The sequence below is a fragment of the Chiloscyllium plagiosum genome, unplaced genomic scaffold (assembly GCF_037043375.1).
Source record: "Chiloscyllium plagiosum isolate Xiang-an unplaced genomic scaffold, Cpla_swu_hap1 HiC_scaffold_4, whole genome shotgun sequence".
In the NCBI taxonomy this organism is placed as follows: domain Eukaryota; kingdom Metazoa; phylum Chordata; class Chondrichthyes; order Orectolobiformes; family Hemiscylliidae; genus Chiloscyllium; species Chiloscyllium plagiosum.
The window spans coordinates 69,924,306-69,942,200 of NW_028270142.1; the positions used below are offsets into that span (position 1 = coordinate 69,924,306).

General features: G+C 40.0%; 1 protein-coding gene across 43 annotated transcripts in view; it reads left to right on the forward strand.

Moving 5' to 3' along the window:
* The window catches only part of rims2a (regulating synaptic membrane exocytosis 2a), a 1,173,408-nt gene that overhangs the window by 765,537 nt on the left and 389,976 nt on the right, over positions 1-17,895 (forward strand). For 26 of the 43 annotated variants that reach the window (XM_087986315.1, XM_087986303.1, XM_087986305.1 and 23 more), the window contains 4 exons: positions 2,724-2,877; positions 4,629-4,655; positions 14,632-14,703; positions 15,723-15,879. In XM_087986315.1, coding sequence (XP_087842441.1) covers positions 2,724-2,877; positions 4,629-4,655; positions 14,632-14,703; positions 15,723-15,879 — 410 coding nt within the window. The remainder of the gene's footprint in view (positions 1-2,723; positions 2,878-4,628; positions 4,656-14,631; positions 14,704-15,722; positions 15,880-17,895) is intronic. The other 17 variants (XM_087986344.1, XM_087986332.1, XM_087986320.1 and 14 more) reach the window with 1 other exon arrangement.

Genomic DNA, 17,895 nt, shown 5'->3' on the forward strand with positions numbered 1-17,895 from the left:
GAGGCAGGCATAGCTGGGGCCCATGTGGGTGCCCATGGCTACTCCTTTGGTTTGGAGGAAGAGGGAGGATTGGAAAAAGAAGTTGTTCAGAGTGAGGACCAGTTCAGCCAGTCGAAGGAGGGTGTCAGTGGAAGGGTACTGGTTGGATCGGCGGGAAAGGAAGAAGCGGAGGGCCTTGAGGTCTTTGTGATGGGGGATGGAGGTGTATAGGGACTGGATGCCCATGGTGAAGATAAGGCGTTGGGGGGCCGGGGAAGCGAAAATCATGGAGGAGGTGGAGGGCGTGGGTGGTGTCCCGAACGAAGGTGGGGAGTTCTTGGATTAAGGGGGACAGGACCGTGTCGAGGTATGCAGAGATGAGTTCAGTGGGGCAGGAGCAGGCTGAGACAATGGGTCGGCTGGGGCAGTCAGGTTTGTGGATTTTGGGCAGGAGGTAGAAACGGGCAGTACGGGGTTGTGGGACGATGAGGTTGAAGGCGGTGGATGGGATATCCCCTGAGGTGATGAGGTTATGGATGGTCTAGGAGATGATGGTTTGGTGGTGGGAGGTGGGGTCATGGTCAAGGGGGCAGTAGGAGGAGATGTCCGCGAGCTGGTGTCCTGAACCTCCTTCCACCTATCGCATTCCCAACGCCCCTCCCCCAAGTCCCTCCCCCCTACCTTTTATCTTAGCCTGCTTGGCACACTCTCCTCATTCCTGAAGAAGGGCTTATGCCCGAAATGTCAATTCTCCTGCTCCTTGGATGCTGCCTGACCTGCTGCGCTTTTCCAGCAACACATTTTTCAGCTCTGATCTCCAGCATCTGCAGTCCTCACTTTTTCCTAGTCATCTAATGGAAGTCCACATGTAGTTTGACAGGTCATTGTGAAGGCAAATACAGTTTTTACTAATATTATGAGGGTAGTATTTTCTCTGAATACTACAATATTTTTTTAAAAATCTCAACATGCAGGTATTGCTGACAGGACTGCATTGGTCACCCATCTTTAATTACTTAAATAAGATGGATATGGATTTTAACTATTGTAATCGTTATGGTGATAATTTTCCCACAAAACAATGACGTGGGAAATTTCATACTTTTGATCCAGTAATAATGTAGTGTTGGTGATGTCAATGCACATTTGGATAGTGTTTGTTGCTGACTGTGGTCCCACCCCATTACTGCTTTTATCCTTCTCAGTGGCATAAGTTCCAGAGGAGAGATGTGCTGTTGAATGAATCTTGGTGAGTTCCTGTAATGCATTTTCTAAAAAGAGTGCATAATGCATTCACAGTGTACAGTTTTGAAGGGATTGATAGATATTGAGTCCATTCGTGATCACCATAGAATATTCAGGCACAGGAAAAAGTTACACAAAAGATCTCTAAAATGTCAGCCATTATTTAAGTTCAGTCATTCAGATGGAATAAAATGTTGGTATGATATTAGTTCTGATATGGTGGCTTCTATACCCAAGTCCAAACCTATATATGCACCTAGTGAAGAAAAGGGAATGGAACGGAGGCTGAATGTATGGATATATACACTTCGAACTTTACACTAATCTCATCATCCATCACGCTAATTCTTTGATCCTTGTTCACCAGCTTCCTATCTAAGCTGTTGCACTTCTGTTGTAGTTCTGTTCGCCGAGCTGGGAATTTGTGTTGCAGACGTTTCGTCCCCTGTCTAGGTGACATCCTCATCCACAGATTCAATCAATAAGCACATCTACCTGGACCCAATATACTGACCACTGCAACGGACAGCTGGAACTGACAACCAGAAGTGGCAGATTCAAACCACTACAAATGGCAGAGGAAAGATCACAGAAGCGCTTCACAGGAGGCTCCTAAGCACTGAGGATGTCACCTAGACAGGGGACGAAACGTCTGCAACACAAATTCCCAGCTCGCGAACAGAACCACAACAACGAGCACCCGAGCTACAAATCTTCTCATAAACTTTGTTGCATTTCTTTTTTACCATGCACCTGAACTGCATCAAGCTACTTGCAGGAAATTTTATTGAATGCCATCTAGAATCTTTATTTTCTAGATCTATATCTATATCCAAACTCATGAAGTTTGATAGGTCATTGTGAAGGCAAATACAGTTTTTACTAATATTATGAGGGTAATATTTTCTCTGAATACTACAATTTTTTTTAAAAATCTCAACATGCAGGTATTGCTGACAGGACTGCATTGGTCACCCATCTCTAATTATTTAAATAAGATGGTTATGGATTTGAACTATTGTAATCGTTATGGTGATAATCTCATGATCAACTGAGACAAGTTCTGCCCTTGAATGCTAGGTAACGCTATTAAGAAAAAATTAAGTAGGTCCACCATATTGCATGTTCAGGCAATTCCCTGTAAATAATTAGATAATGTACATTACATAGGTAACAGATACAGTGTGAAGAGTTAGAAGATGCAACATGTATCCATGTATGATTGATCATGATGTAGGTTGAGTTATGATTAATGCCATATCCTATAGCTCTTTGTCTTGTATTCTACTTAAATTTACCCGGAGAGAAATAATATTATACATATTTTAATGAAGATCATTATGATTTTTTTCATTGCAGTTTCTGAAATATTATGTCATGTGTTTTCTCAAAACTAATATTTTTAAGCATTTATATATTTTATGACTTCTCTTAGGTTTCTTCATTCTGTTATATTGCTGACATACAGTACCATTAGTTCCTTGTCTTCCTGATTTCAGATTCTCATAGAATTGGAAACTGCTCTTTTGGATGATGAACCACACTGGTATAAACTCCAGACGCACGACGTTTCATCAATGCCACTTCCTCAACCTTCACCATATTTGCCACGCAGACACCCACATGGTGAAAGCCCAACAAGAAGGTTACAAAGTATGTTGAGAGATGTAAGGTGTTTTATTTTTGTTCCCTAAAAACAAAAGTGAGAATTCATATAGTTAGGGTGCACTTTAACTCCTTAATGAATGACATTGAAATGAATTCTGGTAACAAATGGAGATCACAAACAATTGTTATGATGAATGGACATTTAAAAACATACCACTAAAATATTGGTTATAGGTCAGTCTGTGATAAAGAAATATGGGCTTTTTCTGCTATTACTTTACCCCTATTACTATTGTATTTGTCAGAATTGGACATAGATGCACTGGCAGATAAACTATTTGTCTTTTGGTTTGGTCATAAAAAGAACAAAATTAGAATAGCATAAGGGAAAAATACTTTTCAAGAGCAAACAGAATGATAGACTGTCTCACTCCATGACCTATCAATCTCTGCTAAATTGCTGTTGAATCCAAGAAGTTGAGTTCGCCATAAGGATGAAGAAAAGTCAGGAAATTCAACTGCTGGGTTCTCTTGCACACCTTGAGTTGCAGGTTTAGACTAGAATTGGCTAAGAGTCAGTTATACACACTATTCTCTTTGGATCTGGAAGAACGAGAGGAGATCAAATTTCGATATATATGATACAAAAGGAGATTGACAAGTTCAGTGTAGAAAAGATGTTTCCATGTGTGAGGCAATGTAGAACAAGAGGTCACTTGGCATAGAGGGTAGCAGATTTAAAACAGCAATGAGGAGAAATTACTTCTCTCTAAGAGTCATGAAACTGTGGGGTTGACTATCCCAGAGTGTAGTGGATGCTGGGGCATTAGTAAATTTAAGGAGGATATAGAGAGAGTTTTAATTAGTAATGGGTTGAAAGGTTACGGACAGTGGGCAGGAACATGGACTTGAAGCTAAAATGAGATCACCATGATGGTATTAGATGGCAGAGCAGGCTTGAGGGGTTAAGTTACCTACTTCTACTCCTAGATCTTCTGTTCTTATTAGCATTACCCAATGCTGTTTTTCCCACCAGTGACACACTCATCACCATGCATTAGCACCAAAATATGCAAATACTGTCAGTGATGCTTGTTTTCCTATTCATCTGTTCATTTCCTTTTAACCTATGTAGAAATGGGTAAGTTTGAAAACCACGAATCTCATGTCTCTTTTTCCATACATTCGAATGCTGTTAAACATCACACTTTGTGCTCCATTAGCCAATAGTTTTTTTAAAAATTACATTTTTTTCTCAGAATTAATATGTTTAGTCAGTTACTCAGCAGAGAATTAATTTAGGTTAAAAAAATCTCTTCTAATGCAAGACCAGTACTTAAAGAGATTAGATAAGCAAAGGTGTGAAACCAGATTATTATGGTTTCATGTTGGAGCAAACTCCGGTAGACGGTAATGAAAATAAATTCCATTTGATTGAAGTCAGTGTTACATTTCATTTCTTGCTCCCTAAAACCTAAGCCCCTTTCCTTATTCCTGCGTAAAACACAATTATTAACACAATTAGTAGTTTGGACAGACACAAGTTTGAGCAAGTAGTGGCACTCCTGGAGCTTTTACTTTAAATTTGCTCAGCTGGCTTTTTTTTATTACCACTGCACTATTGGCAAGTGAGGTTACTTGGTGTATATAATCCAAATTACTAATGAATTTGCCAACATGTCTGATTACATCTTCTAACAATCTGGGCATATTAACTGCTCATATCTATTATGTTGCTGGATTATGTGTTTTTATTTTCTGTTTCATTTGTATCCCATCTGACATTTATTTTCCAGATACAGGTCCATATGCATTAAATCCAGGTAAAATGCTAGCTTGCATCAATGAGTTAAACAGATGAAAACACTTAGTGTCTTAGACATGACTTGAGAGTGACTGTTATGAAGTGCTCTAGCTGTGCATGTAGAAAAATTTTAAGATACTTTTAGATCAGTTCTCCTTCTTACCCAAGCTTTAGTTGCTATCTCAGTCCTGAATGAATTGCTTTGCTGTTGATGTTAATTTAACTTCTAAAGCATTTTTGTGTGATATGTGAACTTCCTTCCAATCTGTTTTGTTGTGCCTGAGAGTGAGTTTTTGAAGATTTGAGTCTGCAGATTGACATAAGTAATAGATCAGAGTTGAAAAATGTGGTGCTGGAGAAACACAGGCCAGGCAGCATCCGAGGAGCAGGAACAGGAGAATCGACGTTTCGGGCATAAGTGTGGACCTGACGAGGGAGTCACGGAGGGAGTGGTCGCGGAGACCACTCCCTCCGTGACTCCTTCATCAGGAACACACCCCCCACCAACCCAATCTCCACTCCCGGCACCTTCCCCTGCAACCGCAAGAAGTGCAAAACTTGCGCCCACACCTCCCCCCTCACCTCCCTCCAAGGCCCCAATGGATCCTTCCATATCCGTCACAAATTCACCTGCACCTCCACACACATCATTTACTGTATCCGTTGCACCCGATGTGGCCTCCTCTACATTGGGGAGACAGGCCGCCTACTTGCGGAACGTTTCAGGGAACACCTCTGCGACACCCGCACCAACCAACCCAACTGCCCTTTGGCTGAACACTTTAGCTCCCCCTCCCACTTCGCCAAGGACATGCAGGTCCTTGGCCTCCTCCATCGCCAGACTCTGACCACATGACACCTGGAGGAAGAGCATCTCATCTTCCGCCTAGGAACGCTCCAACCACACGGGATGAATGTAGATTTCTCCAGCTTCCTCATTTCCCCTCCCCCCACCTTATCTCAATCCCAACCCCCGGATTCAGCACTGCCCTCTTGACCTGCAATCTTCTTCCCGACCTCTCCGCCCCATCCCCTCTCCGGCCTATCACCCTCACCCTCACCTCCTTCCACCTATCATATTCCCAGCGCCCCTCCCCCAAATTTATTCCCCTCTACCCTTTATCTCAGCCCGCTTGGCACACCAGCCTCATTCCTGAAGAAGGGCTTATGCCCGAAACGTCGATTCTCCTGCTCCTCGGATTCTGCCTGGCCTGCTGTGTTTTTCCAGCACCACATTTTTCAATTCTGGTCTCCAGCATCTGCAGTCCTCACTTTCTCATAACTAATAGATCAGCACTTACTTGATTACATTTTTTGATTAAAAATGTTCAGGTCACTTGGTCATAGACAGTTCCTGTTACTTCATAGTCATTTGGTCATACAGATCAATGTGAATGTATTTTTATATAAATTTTATAAATACCTCTTAATGTATTTTGAGTAGAAACAAATACCCAAAAGAAGCAGTGATAGGAATCTGGCCTAATTATAGTTCAACTATTGCTAAGCTGGCTAAAATCAACTTGGTTAGCTTAACTTAATGAACAAACCTTATAGTATCAGTCGTTCAGTGCCAAATGGACTCTGCATTTACCAATTGGACCCTTGAGATGGAAAAATGAACTGTCCTGATTTTCAAAATGAAATTTGCTTTAACGAGTATTGGCAAGAAATCAAAAGGATGCTGATCTTCCTCTATGAAAAATAATGATGATTCTTAATAATTGTTTTGCATTTTTCAGATTAAATTGATGGAAAGGGGAAATTAGTCAAGTGGAATATTTGAGCTTTCTATGACTTCTTTGAATACAAAAGTATCATTGTAAATGTAAAATCGGTTTGGCTGCAATAATGTATTGATTGGATATATGTGGAGGACCTAAATGTGTTTGTTTCATATTTGGTTCATCAGATATATAGGTTGTTGGGAAGTAATTTGAACTGCAGAAGTAGTTTGTTGATAATCAGGAAATAGCCATACATGCTGTGCATTACTTAAACTTATCAATCTACATGTTAAATTCTTACTGAACATCTTGCTTATTATAGGACCATTTCTAAAAGAATAAAGTGGATCACTTAAACAAAAGTGCATCTGTAGGACTTGATTTCTCATTCAAGTAGGAAATAAGAAATAAAAAAAATATTTTGAATATTTATTCCCTAGGTACCATGAAGGCTAAGAGCAAAATTATTTTTAATTAACCTGTACAGGTATGACACTTCTGTGCAGTGGGCTTAAACCTCGACCTTCTGGCCTAGAGTTAGGGAAACTAGCACAGTGCCACAAAAGCCAAATTCAGCTTTTGATTTGAAGTGTGTCCACAAAAACTAGAAGAAAACCAGATTAAAATTAAAAACCTTTATACAAGATCAGAAGGAATTTCCACAAACCTATGGAGTAGAAGATTTGTGAAATACACTCCCAGCAAAAAAAAAATCCCATGTCAATTAATCTCTTGTAATAGCAGATAGATGCACATCTACTAAGAAATGTGACTGAAGTTTTAAGCACATTAAGTTTCAATGACTAAATATTCTATTGGGCATAGTGGTTTCTGTGCTGTTTGTGAAGTGTTACCAAGCAGAGTTCAATAGTTGAAACATAGGGTTTGGTACGTGGAGTTTTGTTTTATTGGTTTTTGGAGATCATGGACAATCTATAAAGATTCAAAGATTAAATAGTTGGGCATCCACATAGCCACGTGTACATCAATGGACAAACTTCATAAATCCTTTTCAATCTCTGGATTGTGATTTGAGAAAAAAAGATACTTTGCATTTAAAATGGCTCAAAGGGCATTCGTCTTTAAAATGTAATATCTTTTAAAGACTCTTCCTGAATTACTTTCATTCTGTGGCAACATAGCACAGTATCCTGTGCTTAAGTTGGAGAATTCCTACTGGGATCTATTACTGTCCTTTGTCTACATGTTTCTGATCATGTTTGGTACATGTAGCAGCACGTAATTTTTGCAGATGCCTCATTTAATAAGAAGTTCAGTGCTTTAACTCTTTAAAGGGACGTGAATCCACATGGAGATAACTGCAGAATATTCGTTGTTCACCAACCTTGGCTTTCCTAAGAAGTAAGTGATTTTATTTTGGTTGTTATTAACATTTAAAAGTGTAAAGAAATTTAAAATTTTGTTGAACACTGGTGTTAGAGTCTGAAGATGTAATAGATGAATTTATGTTTTTACTACTTTTTAAGTTCCATCCCTGATATTGTTTGTCTCTTCCTCTGGCAGGAGAGGCTGACAGCAACAAGAAGGTGAAGACATTCGAGTTTGATGAGGCAAGCGCAAAAGTGCCCCTGTGATCTTGTGAAAAAGTAAAACATGCTGACACAATCAACATTTGTCTTCTATTTTCTTGCAACTCAAGGAGCTTTTTAGTTTTCTGAGTAGCTTTTCTTAAACCATGATAAAAGTTGATAGGAAAAGGTGCCTTGGTGTGGAGTAGGCAGCTACATAAAAACATCTACAGTAATAAGCCACTGTTGCATCAAGATTATTGTACTTTTTTTTACTGTGGATGATCAGTAAAGCTCACACTCAAAATCAAGTGCAGATGTGTAAATTGATAATTGCAACAGCAATTGATTCTAGCTCTATAGAAGGTGAAGTGGTATGCTTCTAAGGTGAGTTGTGTTTGTTGCACCATTTAAGCTAATTTTCAAAGAGGAAACCATTATGTCAAACACAGGTACTATTAGTAAGTAAAAAAAGGTTGCAGTTTTCTTCAATAATTTGCCTATGTAAAAGAAGAAAAAAGTCTTCTTGTGTAAAATCTGCCTCTCTTTTTAAGAGGGGTGCTGCCAAACCACAACTCTGAAAACTTTGCCATTTTTTTTTGGCTTTTTGTGAGTTTTTTTTTCCTGAATTGCCACTGGAATTGGCAATCTAAACATTCTTTCTGATATTCATTTATTCTTCTTCAGGTGCAATGCACAAAGATCTGCTACAATGCTGTTCAGGCAAAATGGAAGCACAGCTACATTGCCAAATTTTTCAAATGGTATTTTGGTGCTTAACCTGTGAAAAATTCATCTTCAAATTTGATCTTCAGAGCGTTACTGTCTGTTATGTCATGGTCTAGGATTGTAAAGACGATGTGGATACATCAGCAACAACTTGCATTTGTAGTGACTTTAATTTAAAGTGAAAGTGTAAATGTTGTGGATAAAGATTTGGAGAAAGTGAATCATTTTGAGTACTTGCGGTCAGTGGGAGTACAAGATAAAAATAGGAATTAAGTAATGTATTTGGTCTAGTTGGAGTTATTGGAGGAAGCACAATTAAGTGTTGTGTGATAGCGAAGTATTGGAAATAAGAAATCCTCAAGACGGCTGTTCGACCTGCCTTTTTATAAAGTTCAGAAATGTAGACAACATCAAGATGGGAAGAATGACTCAATGCCAATGAGCTGTGAATGCTGATGTAAACAAGAAAAAAGAAATTGGAAGCAGCAAATCATGGGGACAGTGAAGAGTATGGAAGTATTGAAGAAGTAACTGTGACAAGATTATCATGATAAGGCCATTTGTTCCACAAAGCGAGAGAGAAAGTGTATTCGGGGTGGATATGGGACTAGGAGGAAGAAAAGAGAAGAAACTAGATAGAAAAGTATAATGGCAAGAACCTTAAATGCATTGACATTGAATGAGGAATGAATGACTGGCACGAAGAGATGGAGAAGGATGATCAACCAGCATTATGTGACCATGTCTCCATGTAAAATTGGAGAAGCTTAAAGAAGAACACAATAAAATAGTTTGACAGCAAGCCACACAAGAAGGTATTAAGACAGCTGTCCGATAGCTCAACGAAGGGATTAAAGGTATCAAAAAGAAGAAGAGAGAGATGGAACAGTAGCATGATTTAAGCATGTGATTACTGAGTTTAAGCACTGGGCAGCTAAATGCATAGTGCCTATGGTAGAATGACTAAATTTGGTGATGTTAAAAAGGCCAGAAAGTGACGGAGCACAGAAGTCTTGAAGACTATAAGACTGGAATGGATCACAGCTGAAACTTTATTGCTGGAACAGCACAGCAGGTCAGGCAGCATCTCGGGAACAGAAGATTCGACGTTTCGGGCACATGCCCTTCTTCAGGAATGGATCACAGACATGGGATGGTGCAAATTGATTGAGAGATTTGGAACAAACACATGAATGTCAACCTGAAGCTTTACTCAACTTTGTGGATGGCACGGTGGCACAGTGGTTAGCACTGCTGCCTCACAGCGCCAGAGACCCGGGTTCAATTCTCACCTCAGGCGACTGACTGTGTGGAGTTTGCACATTCTCCCCGTGTCTGCGTGGGTTTCCTCCGGGTGCTCCGGTTTCCTCCCACAGTCCAAAGATGTGCAGGTTAGGTGAATTGGCCATGCTAAATTGCCCGTAGTGTTAGGTGAACGGGTAAATGTAGGGGAATGGGTGTGGGTGGGGTGCGCTTCGGCGGGTCGGTGTGGATTTGTTGGGCCGAAGGGCCTGTTTCCACACTGTAAGTAATCTAATCTAATCTAATCAAACGAGAGTCAACATAAGTTAGTGAGCAGGACTTGGATGGAGTTCAGGCATGGATAACAGAAATTCGAATAACCTCAAGACGGCTGTTCGACCTGCCTTTTTATAAAGTTCAGAAATGTAGACAACATCAAGATGGGAAGAATGACTCAATGCCAATGAGCTGTGAATGCTGATGTAAACAAGAAAAAAGAAATTGGAAGCAGCAAATCATGGGGACAGTGAAGAGTATGGAAGTATTGAAGAAGTAATTGTGACAAGATTATCATGATAAGGCCATTTGTTCCACAAAGCGAGAGAGAAAGTGTATTCGGGGTGGATATGGGACTAGGAGGAAGAAAAGAGAAGAAACTAGATAGAAAAGTATAATGGCAAGAACCTTAAATGCATTGACATTGAATGAGGAATGAATGACTGGCACGAAGAGATGGAGAAGGATGATCAACCAGCATTATGTGACCATGTCTCCATGTAAAATTGGAGAAGCTTAAAGAAGAACACAATAAAATAGTTTGACAGCAAGCCACACAAGAAGGTATTAAGACAGCTGTCCGATAGCTCAACGAAGGGATTAAAGGTATCAAAAAGAAGAAGAGAGAGATGGAACAGTAGCATGATTTAAGCATGTGATTACTGAGTTTAAGCACTGGGCAGCTAAATGCATAGTGCCTATGGTAGAATGACTAAATTTGGTGATGTTAAAAAGGCCAGAAAGTGACGGAGCACAGAAGTCTTGAAGACTATAAGACTGGAATGGATCACAGCTGAAACTTTATTGCTGGAACAGCACAGCAGGTCAGGCAGCATCTAGGGAACAGAAGATTCGACGTTTCGGGCACATGCCCTTCTTCAGGAATGGATCACAGACATGGGATGGTGCAAATTGATTGAGAGATTTGGAACAAACACATGAATGTCAACCTGAAGCTTTACTCAACTTTGTGGATGGCACGGTGGCACAGTGGTTAGCACTGCTGCCTCACAGCGCCAGAGACCCGGGTTCAATTCTCACCTCAGGCGACTGACTGTGTGGAGTTTGCACATTCTCCCCGTGTCTGCGTGGGTTTCCTCCGGGTGCTCCGGTTTCCTCCCACAGTCCAAAGATGTGCAGGTTAGGTGAATTGGCCATGCTAAATTGCCCGTAGTGTTAGGTGAACGGGTAAATGTAGGGGAATGGGTGTGGGTGGGGTGCGCTTCGGCGGGTCGGTGTGGATTTGTTGGGCCGAAGGGCCTGTTTCCACACTGTAAGTAATCTAATCTAATCTAATCAAACGAGAGTCAACATAAGTTAGTGAGCAGGACTTGGATGGAGTTCAGGCATGGATAACAGAAATTCGAATAACCTCACATTGGCAGAAGATTAAACCAGATGCACATTGGAATAGTTAAGCCTGGAGAAGAAAAAGGCGTGGATGGGGCAGGAGTCCATGTGAGCTATGAAGCTGGCTGTGAATCTGAAGGATCTGAATACATTGATTTCTGGACAATCTTTATATTGGACCTTATTTCCCTCATTTGTCTATCTGTGAAACCTGACTGGTCATTGGTATTAGGAAACCACAGCACTGGAACAAGGAGAATGTTGCCTTCCGGTTATTTTGTTGGAACATCAGGGGTGGGTATTTTGAGAGTGAGGGAGATTCAAGGCACTTTTGTACATCGTGATCAACAAGGAATCCGAAAATTACATTTTAAAACTTGCCAGGTTAACCTTATTTTGGTCCACGCTGTCCCTCCAAACAAATCCAACCTAATGAGGGATCCACCATTTGTCAGGTCTCAGACATGTCTGCTTAAATTAATATGATAGCATTCCAACAGTGAAGAATAGCAGCAAGATCAGTTGTGATAAACGACCTAACATTGTTTTAAACGGTGCCACCAATGTCAAGTCTTCCTCTGCAAAGAGTTTAAATTAGATAACCACCTAAATTATTTATGTTCCCATCAGGGAAAGTTATCCGTAAATAATCCTTGATCTCTAATGCTAATCAAACAAACTCCTGAATAATAAGTGCCACATTTCTGCCCTTCAACCTCACTTTACAAACAGCAATGCAGGAACCACCATATAAAGCCCATAATGAAATATAGTATTTTTCAATCAGAGCTCATCATGTTGGACTAATTATTCTGTTCCTAGAATTTACTATCTCGATAATTAATCTCAGTCTCTGGTTCTGGGTCTATCGAGCTTACTATAGAAATATATACCTTGCTTTTAAAGTATATGCATGTCAAGATCTTGGAAGCAATTGCCCATTAAATATTATCGGCCTGATCTTCAAATCAATGGTGATGTCGTGTGCTTCATTACTCACTGTAGAGATCATTCCTTCCTATTTACCTCCTTGCACCTTTACAACTCCCTGAATACAGCCCAATAATTTATTAATGCAGCCATCCACAGAGAAAACTCTCAAAGAAGAGCTGTGGAGAGAGCAGACATGCTACCTTATCCTTTTCCTCCAACAACCAGCAACCTTTTACAACATCAGCAACTATACTCAGATATGATTTGGAGATGCAGGTGTTAGACTGGGGTGTACAAAGTTAAAAATCACACAACACCAGGTTATAGTCCAACAGGTTTAATTGGAAGCGCTAGCTTTCGACTGATGAAGGAGCAGTGCTCTGATAGTTAGTGCTTCCAATTAAACCTGTTGGACCATAACCTGGTGTTGTGTGATTTTTAGCTCTATACTCAGATTTTTTTTTAAAATGTCACAAGTACTTCAGTGGCGTTTTTGTGTGTGGGGATGTGGATGAGTGAGTGAGCGGGCGAGTGTATGTGTGCACGAGTGGGCTAATGGATGTCTGAGTGACTGTGTTGAGTGTATATGTGCAGTTGAATTAATGGATGAGTGAGTGAGCAAGTGGACAAGTTGAATTTGTGAGTGAGTGGGCTAATAAATGAGTGGGTCAGTGTATATGTGCATGAGTAGGTCTTTAAGTGAGTAAGTGGGAATAGCAGTACAGGTCCAGGGATTGAAAATTGAGTTGTGGATATGTATATTCATATTGGGGTTGGTTGGGATGTGAGTGATTTCTGTGAAAATTCAATTGGAATTGTTAATTGCTGGATCATCCCAGCAAGTAAATGATGACACTATTCTAGGATAAGGATCTGAGTAAGTAGCTTGTATCGAGCCCAGGTGTCTAACACCTAGATCAGTATAAGAGAGACATTTACACAGGGTCCCAGCCAGTGCTTTTCAGTCAATCAGAACTTTAAACACCCCAGGCAACTGCAGCAATGTGTTTGTCAGGACTTTTTTGCAGTCTAGATGTTTGCCAACAGAGTACATTCAGTTCATTGCCACCCCCAATATCAGAAAATCTGTTCCACTATGTAGGGTATAATGTAGAGTTTAAGCACTGGGCAGCTAAATGCATAGTGCCTATGGTAGAACTGAATTGAATATTCCAGATGCGGTGATAAAACGAAACAAGATTCTCAGTATCTATTGCAGACATGCTCTCATTGGAGACTAAAAACACTCATTGAGAAAATGTCATTAAGTACAGCTAATATCCCTTAAGTACTTAATTCGCTGTGAAGCCTTACATCAAAGATAGCTAATCCCTTAATAACAACCTGGAATAGTAATCACACTGTAAATCTACAGCCCTCCACTTTGATAATGATAAGTTGTGGTAACAAACAGTAATAATACTATAATGATACCCCATTGGGTTATGTCAACATGCAGCTATTTAAAGCGCAAGCATCTTTTTTAAAATTATGAGATATAGCTGGCTGTTTCCTTTTCAGAATGTTCAGGTAATTTGATAACTTCACAGACCTTATCTACCTTTTATAAGCATTCAAGTCTACTTCTAAAAATTAAATGTCACACACTATTGAAAAACACATTGCTTCATTAAAAATAGGGACAATTTGAACTCAGCACTGAATTCAATTGGCTCTATTAATCTGCGTTTCCTTCATGTTTGAACTATATGCCACCTCCTTTCCCCTACCAGCAAACATAGGTTCTATCAAATAAGGAAGTGGTCTTTCTTGTTCTGTGGTCCTGGGGCCATTTTGGATAAAGCACAGAATCTCTAAGACTCTACAAAAAAAAGGTTGCAAGTTTGCTGCCGGTTTGCAGAAACCATGGTTATATACAGGAGCTGTTTTGTGATATATATCCATTCTGAATCTTCAAACTTACATTGCAGTAAAATGCCTCCAGTTTCTTTGTTTCCAAGGCTGTAAATATATGGATCACGAGAACTATCAGAATTTGGAGAAGAGAAGCGGTTAAAAACAAAATTAGGAACTGCAGGCTCTCTTTGAATCAGTACCTCTTCATAAATTGGATAGTATGATTTTAATAAACCTCTTGCATGAGCCTGATTGTTTTGGTTTATTTATCTCTAAATTTACAGTCACTTATTGGTAGTCCTTCTGCAAAAGCACATAGGTCATTTGCAAAATATGTTCTTTTAAATTTTAGGATCTCAGCGCATCAGTGATAGTGAAGTCTCTGACTATGACTGTGATGATGGAATTGGGGTCGTTTCTTCAGGTATGAAAGTTAAACAAATGCATTCCTCTCCTCCTTATCCCAATTTATCCCACACATTTACAATTTCGGAATTGACCATTCTTCAATCAAAAATGCTTAATTGGTTTCACTGATTTCTGTAGATCTCAGAGCAGTTATGAGGTAAGGACTTCATAACTTAATATTCCAAATATAAGTATTTTCAGAGTATAAGCCCTTCAAAGCCAAGCAGAAGTTTGCTCATGTAGAATTTCTTGCTTGGTATAAAGCAATAATGATTGATTTTGTGTGTGTGTGTGTACTTGGTGCGTGGGTTGGAAGAGATGTGCGTATCTATGGGTACTGCTGCCAGAGCCAACATTTATTGCCCATCCCTATTACCCTTTAAACTGTTTGGCGCTGTAGGCCATTTAAGAGGGGGTTTAGAGTCAACCACATTTTTGTGTATCTGGAGATATATGTAGGCCAGATCAGGAAAGGTTGGCAGATTTCTTTGCTGAATTCCCTGCAGAAGCAGATGGGTTTTTATGACAATCAACTATGATTTCATGATCATCATTAGGTTCGCTTTTGATTGCAGATTATTTTTTAATTGAATTCCAATTTCACATCTGCCATGGATTTGAACCCATGTCCCTTGAATATTAGTCTGGGGTTCTGCAATACTTATGCCCATACATCACCACTGTTAACTGTCTGTCTGTTTTAATTATTTTGGTAGGAATAATATGCAGGAATATGGGGGAAAAGAGATCGGCACTCAGGTAATAGAACGGGTGCAGGCACAATTAGTGGAATGGCCTCCTCCGCCATCTGTGATTCTGTGTTCAAAGAAAGTCTGAGATAGAAGTTTGATTTTGATGACCTTACAAAATGGGCATTGCAAAACAACACTGTGACTGCAGTGGAAAAATCATCTGGTAGAAGTTTCCAATTGACCATTGCTCCAAACAAAATTGTACACTTCTCTTGTTTACTATTCTTTAAGAGTATATGTATAACAATCCAAAATGATTTTTTCCTTACATTTCTCACTGCAGATTATAGACACAATGGGAGAGATATTCAGAGTTCAACATTATCTGTTCCAGAGCAAGTAATGTCATCAAACCATTGTTCACAATCAGGCTCACCACTTCGTGGGGACAGTATGGGCAGGGCGCGTTCCCGATCCCCCAGTGTTCCTCCTCAGCAAAGGTAGGGTTATAAATGGATCTAGAATACTGGAGGGAATGAAACATCTACTGGTGTATTGGTAAAAATATGAAAGGGTAAAGTTAAGATAATAACATTGTCTACAAGTGCATTCTGAATTCAGCAGCTTATTTAAGAAAACTCAACAAAATGTACAACTTGCTTACGTCTATGGTAAAAATGCAAAAAAGAAAAGAGGCACTGCTGTGGTCTCAAGAAGCTGCTGGCCAATTTCAGTAGCGACTGGCCAAGGACAATTTCAGTAGCAACTGGCATTATGTTTAAATCACACTTTCATGTTTGTATCAGTAGCATATCTCCATAGATTGATCCAAAAATTAGCAATGAGTATCATCAGCAAACTTCAGTACATGGCTCCTCTCCCATATGGGCTGTACTTGGAATGTCTCTTCTCCCCCCACCCCCATCCTTTTGCCCGCATGCCCTGAAAGTGGGATAACTGATGATAAAATTGAATGGCGTGTCAATTGCTCTGCCTGCCACCTCCCCACTCCCATTCAAGTTTTCCCAGTAACAGACAAGGGGTTGGAAACTCGCTCACTCATGGCCAACTGAAAGCCAATTAATGCTCCTTTCTGTGATTTGACCTATGGCAGGGAGGAATGTTCAGCATCAAGTATCAAAACTCTTGCCTGACAAACATATAGCTGGGAAAAGAAGCATGAGAACCAAAAAAAAGTGCCCCATGTTCATCAAAATCTCACCCCACCCAAAAATAGTAATTTTCCCCCGACTATTTACTAGCCCGTGTTCTGATAATCCTGGCCCCACTGACATTTCAGATGAAGTCTGGACTGCACAGGCTCCTCTTCATTAAGGAGTGCATACAACAACAGGGATGGTCATTGCTTTCTGATGGGGGCAGAAGGCTAGCCTCAAACCAGTTATCAGCCGAGTGGCCATTATATGTCTCCAAGACAATCCCAACCAAAACAGAGTTGACCATCTCTGACTTTTATGTCAAAGCTGTTTTAACAGATTTGAAACTGGATAAACCCCCAAGACCAGATGAGATCTATTCTCGGCTGCTGTGGGAGACAACAGAGACGATTGCAGAAGCTATGACAATTTTCAAACCATCTGCGCACATAGGAGATGTGGCAGCGGAGAGCTAATGTTTCATTCAAAAAATCATTCAACAAAAGTGGTAGGGATAAACCAGGAAGCTACAGGCCAGTGAATCTAACAATTATGGAAGGGAATCTATTGAAAAAAAAAATTCTGAGGCACAGAATTAATCTTCACTTGAAGAGGCAAGAGTTAATCAAGTCGTCAGCACGGTTTGTTAGGAGATCATGTCCGATAACTTTTAAGTTGAATTTTTCAAAGATGAGAGCAGTTTGTGAGCGCAGTTGATGTAATCTACATGGACCTCAGTATGGCTTTGTTAAGGTCTCACATAGTAAGCCAGTCAAAAACCTAAGAACCCTTGGAATCCATGGCAATTTGGCAAATTTGATCCAAAATTGGTTTGGTAACAGGAAGGAGAGGTTCCTGGTTAAAGGTCATTTTAACAACTAAAAGCTTGTGTCTGCTGGTGTACCACAGAGTGCAGTGCTGGCTCTGTTGCTGTTATTGTGTACATTAAACCACCCACATTCATATCTAGATCATTAGTAATTAATTTCACATATGAGAAAAGAATAAATTGTGATAATAGTGAGACGGCTGGACTTTAGTAGCAACCTTCAAACTTGCCATTAGCTGCCTGAAAGTGGTTGAGAGGCAGGAAGAATTTTAAAATCTAATTTAAATAGTTTTGTCTCCTTTACATTCACCATTAAAATGTTATCATGTAATTAACCAGTTCAGACGTGATGGTAAACCTTCATAGCAGATACGACTTGAACTTTGCTGAGAGATAGGGACAGTACATTTTTCATGTAGAAAAGCATTCAGATGAATTCAAAAAGTTCATGGAATAGACAGAACAGTAAATTATGTGTTACTCTGTTGAAATTTAGTCTACCAGATAATACCCATTGTTTTCTTCTGATT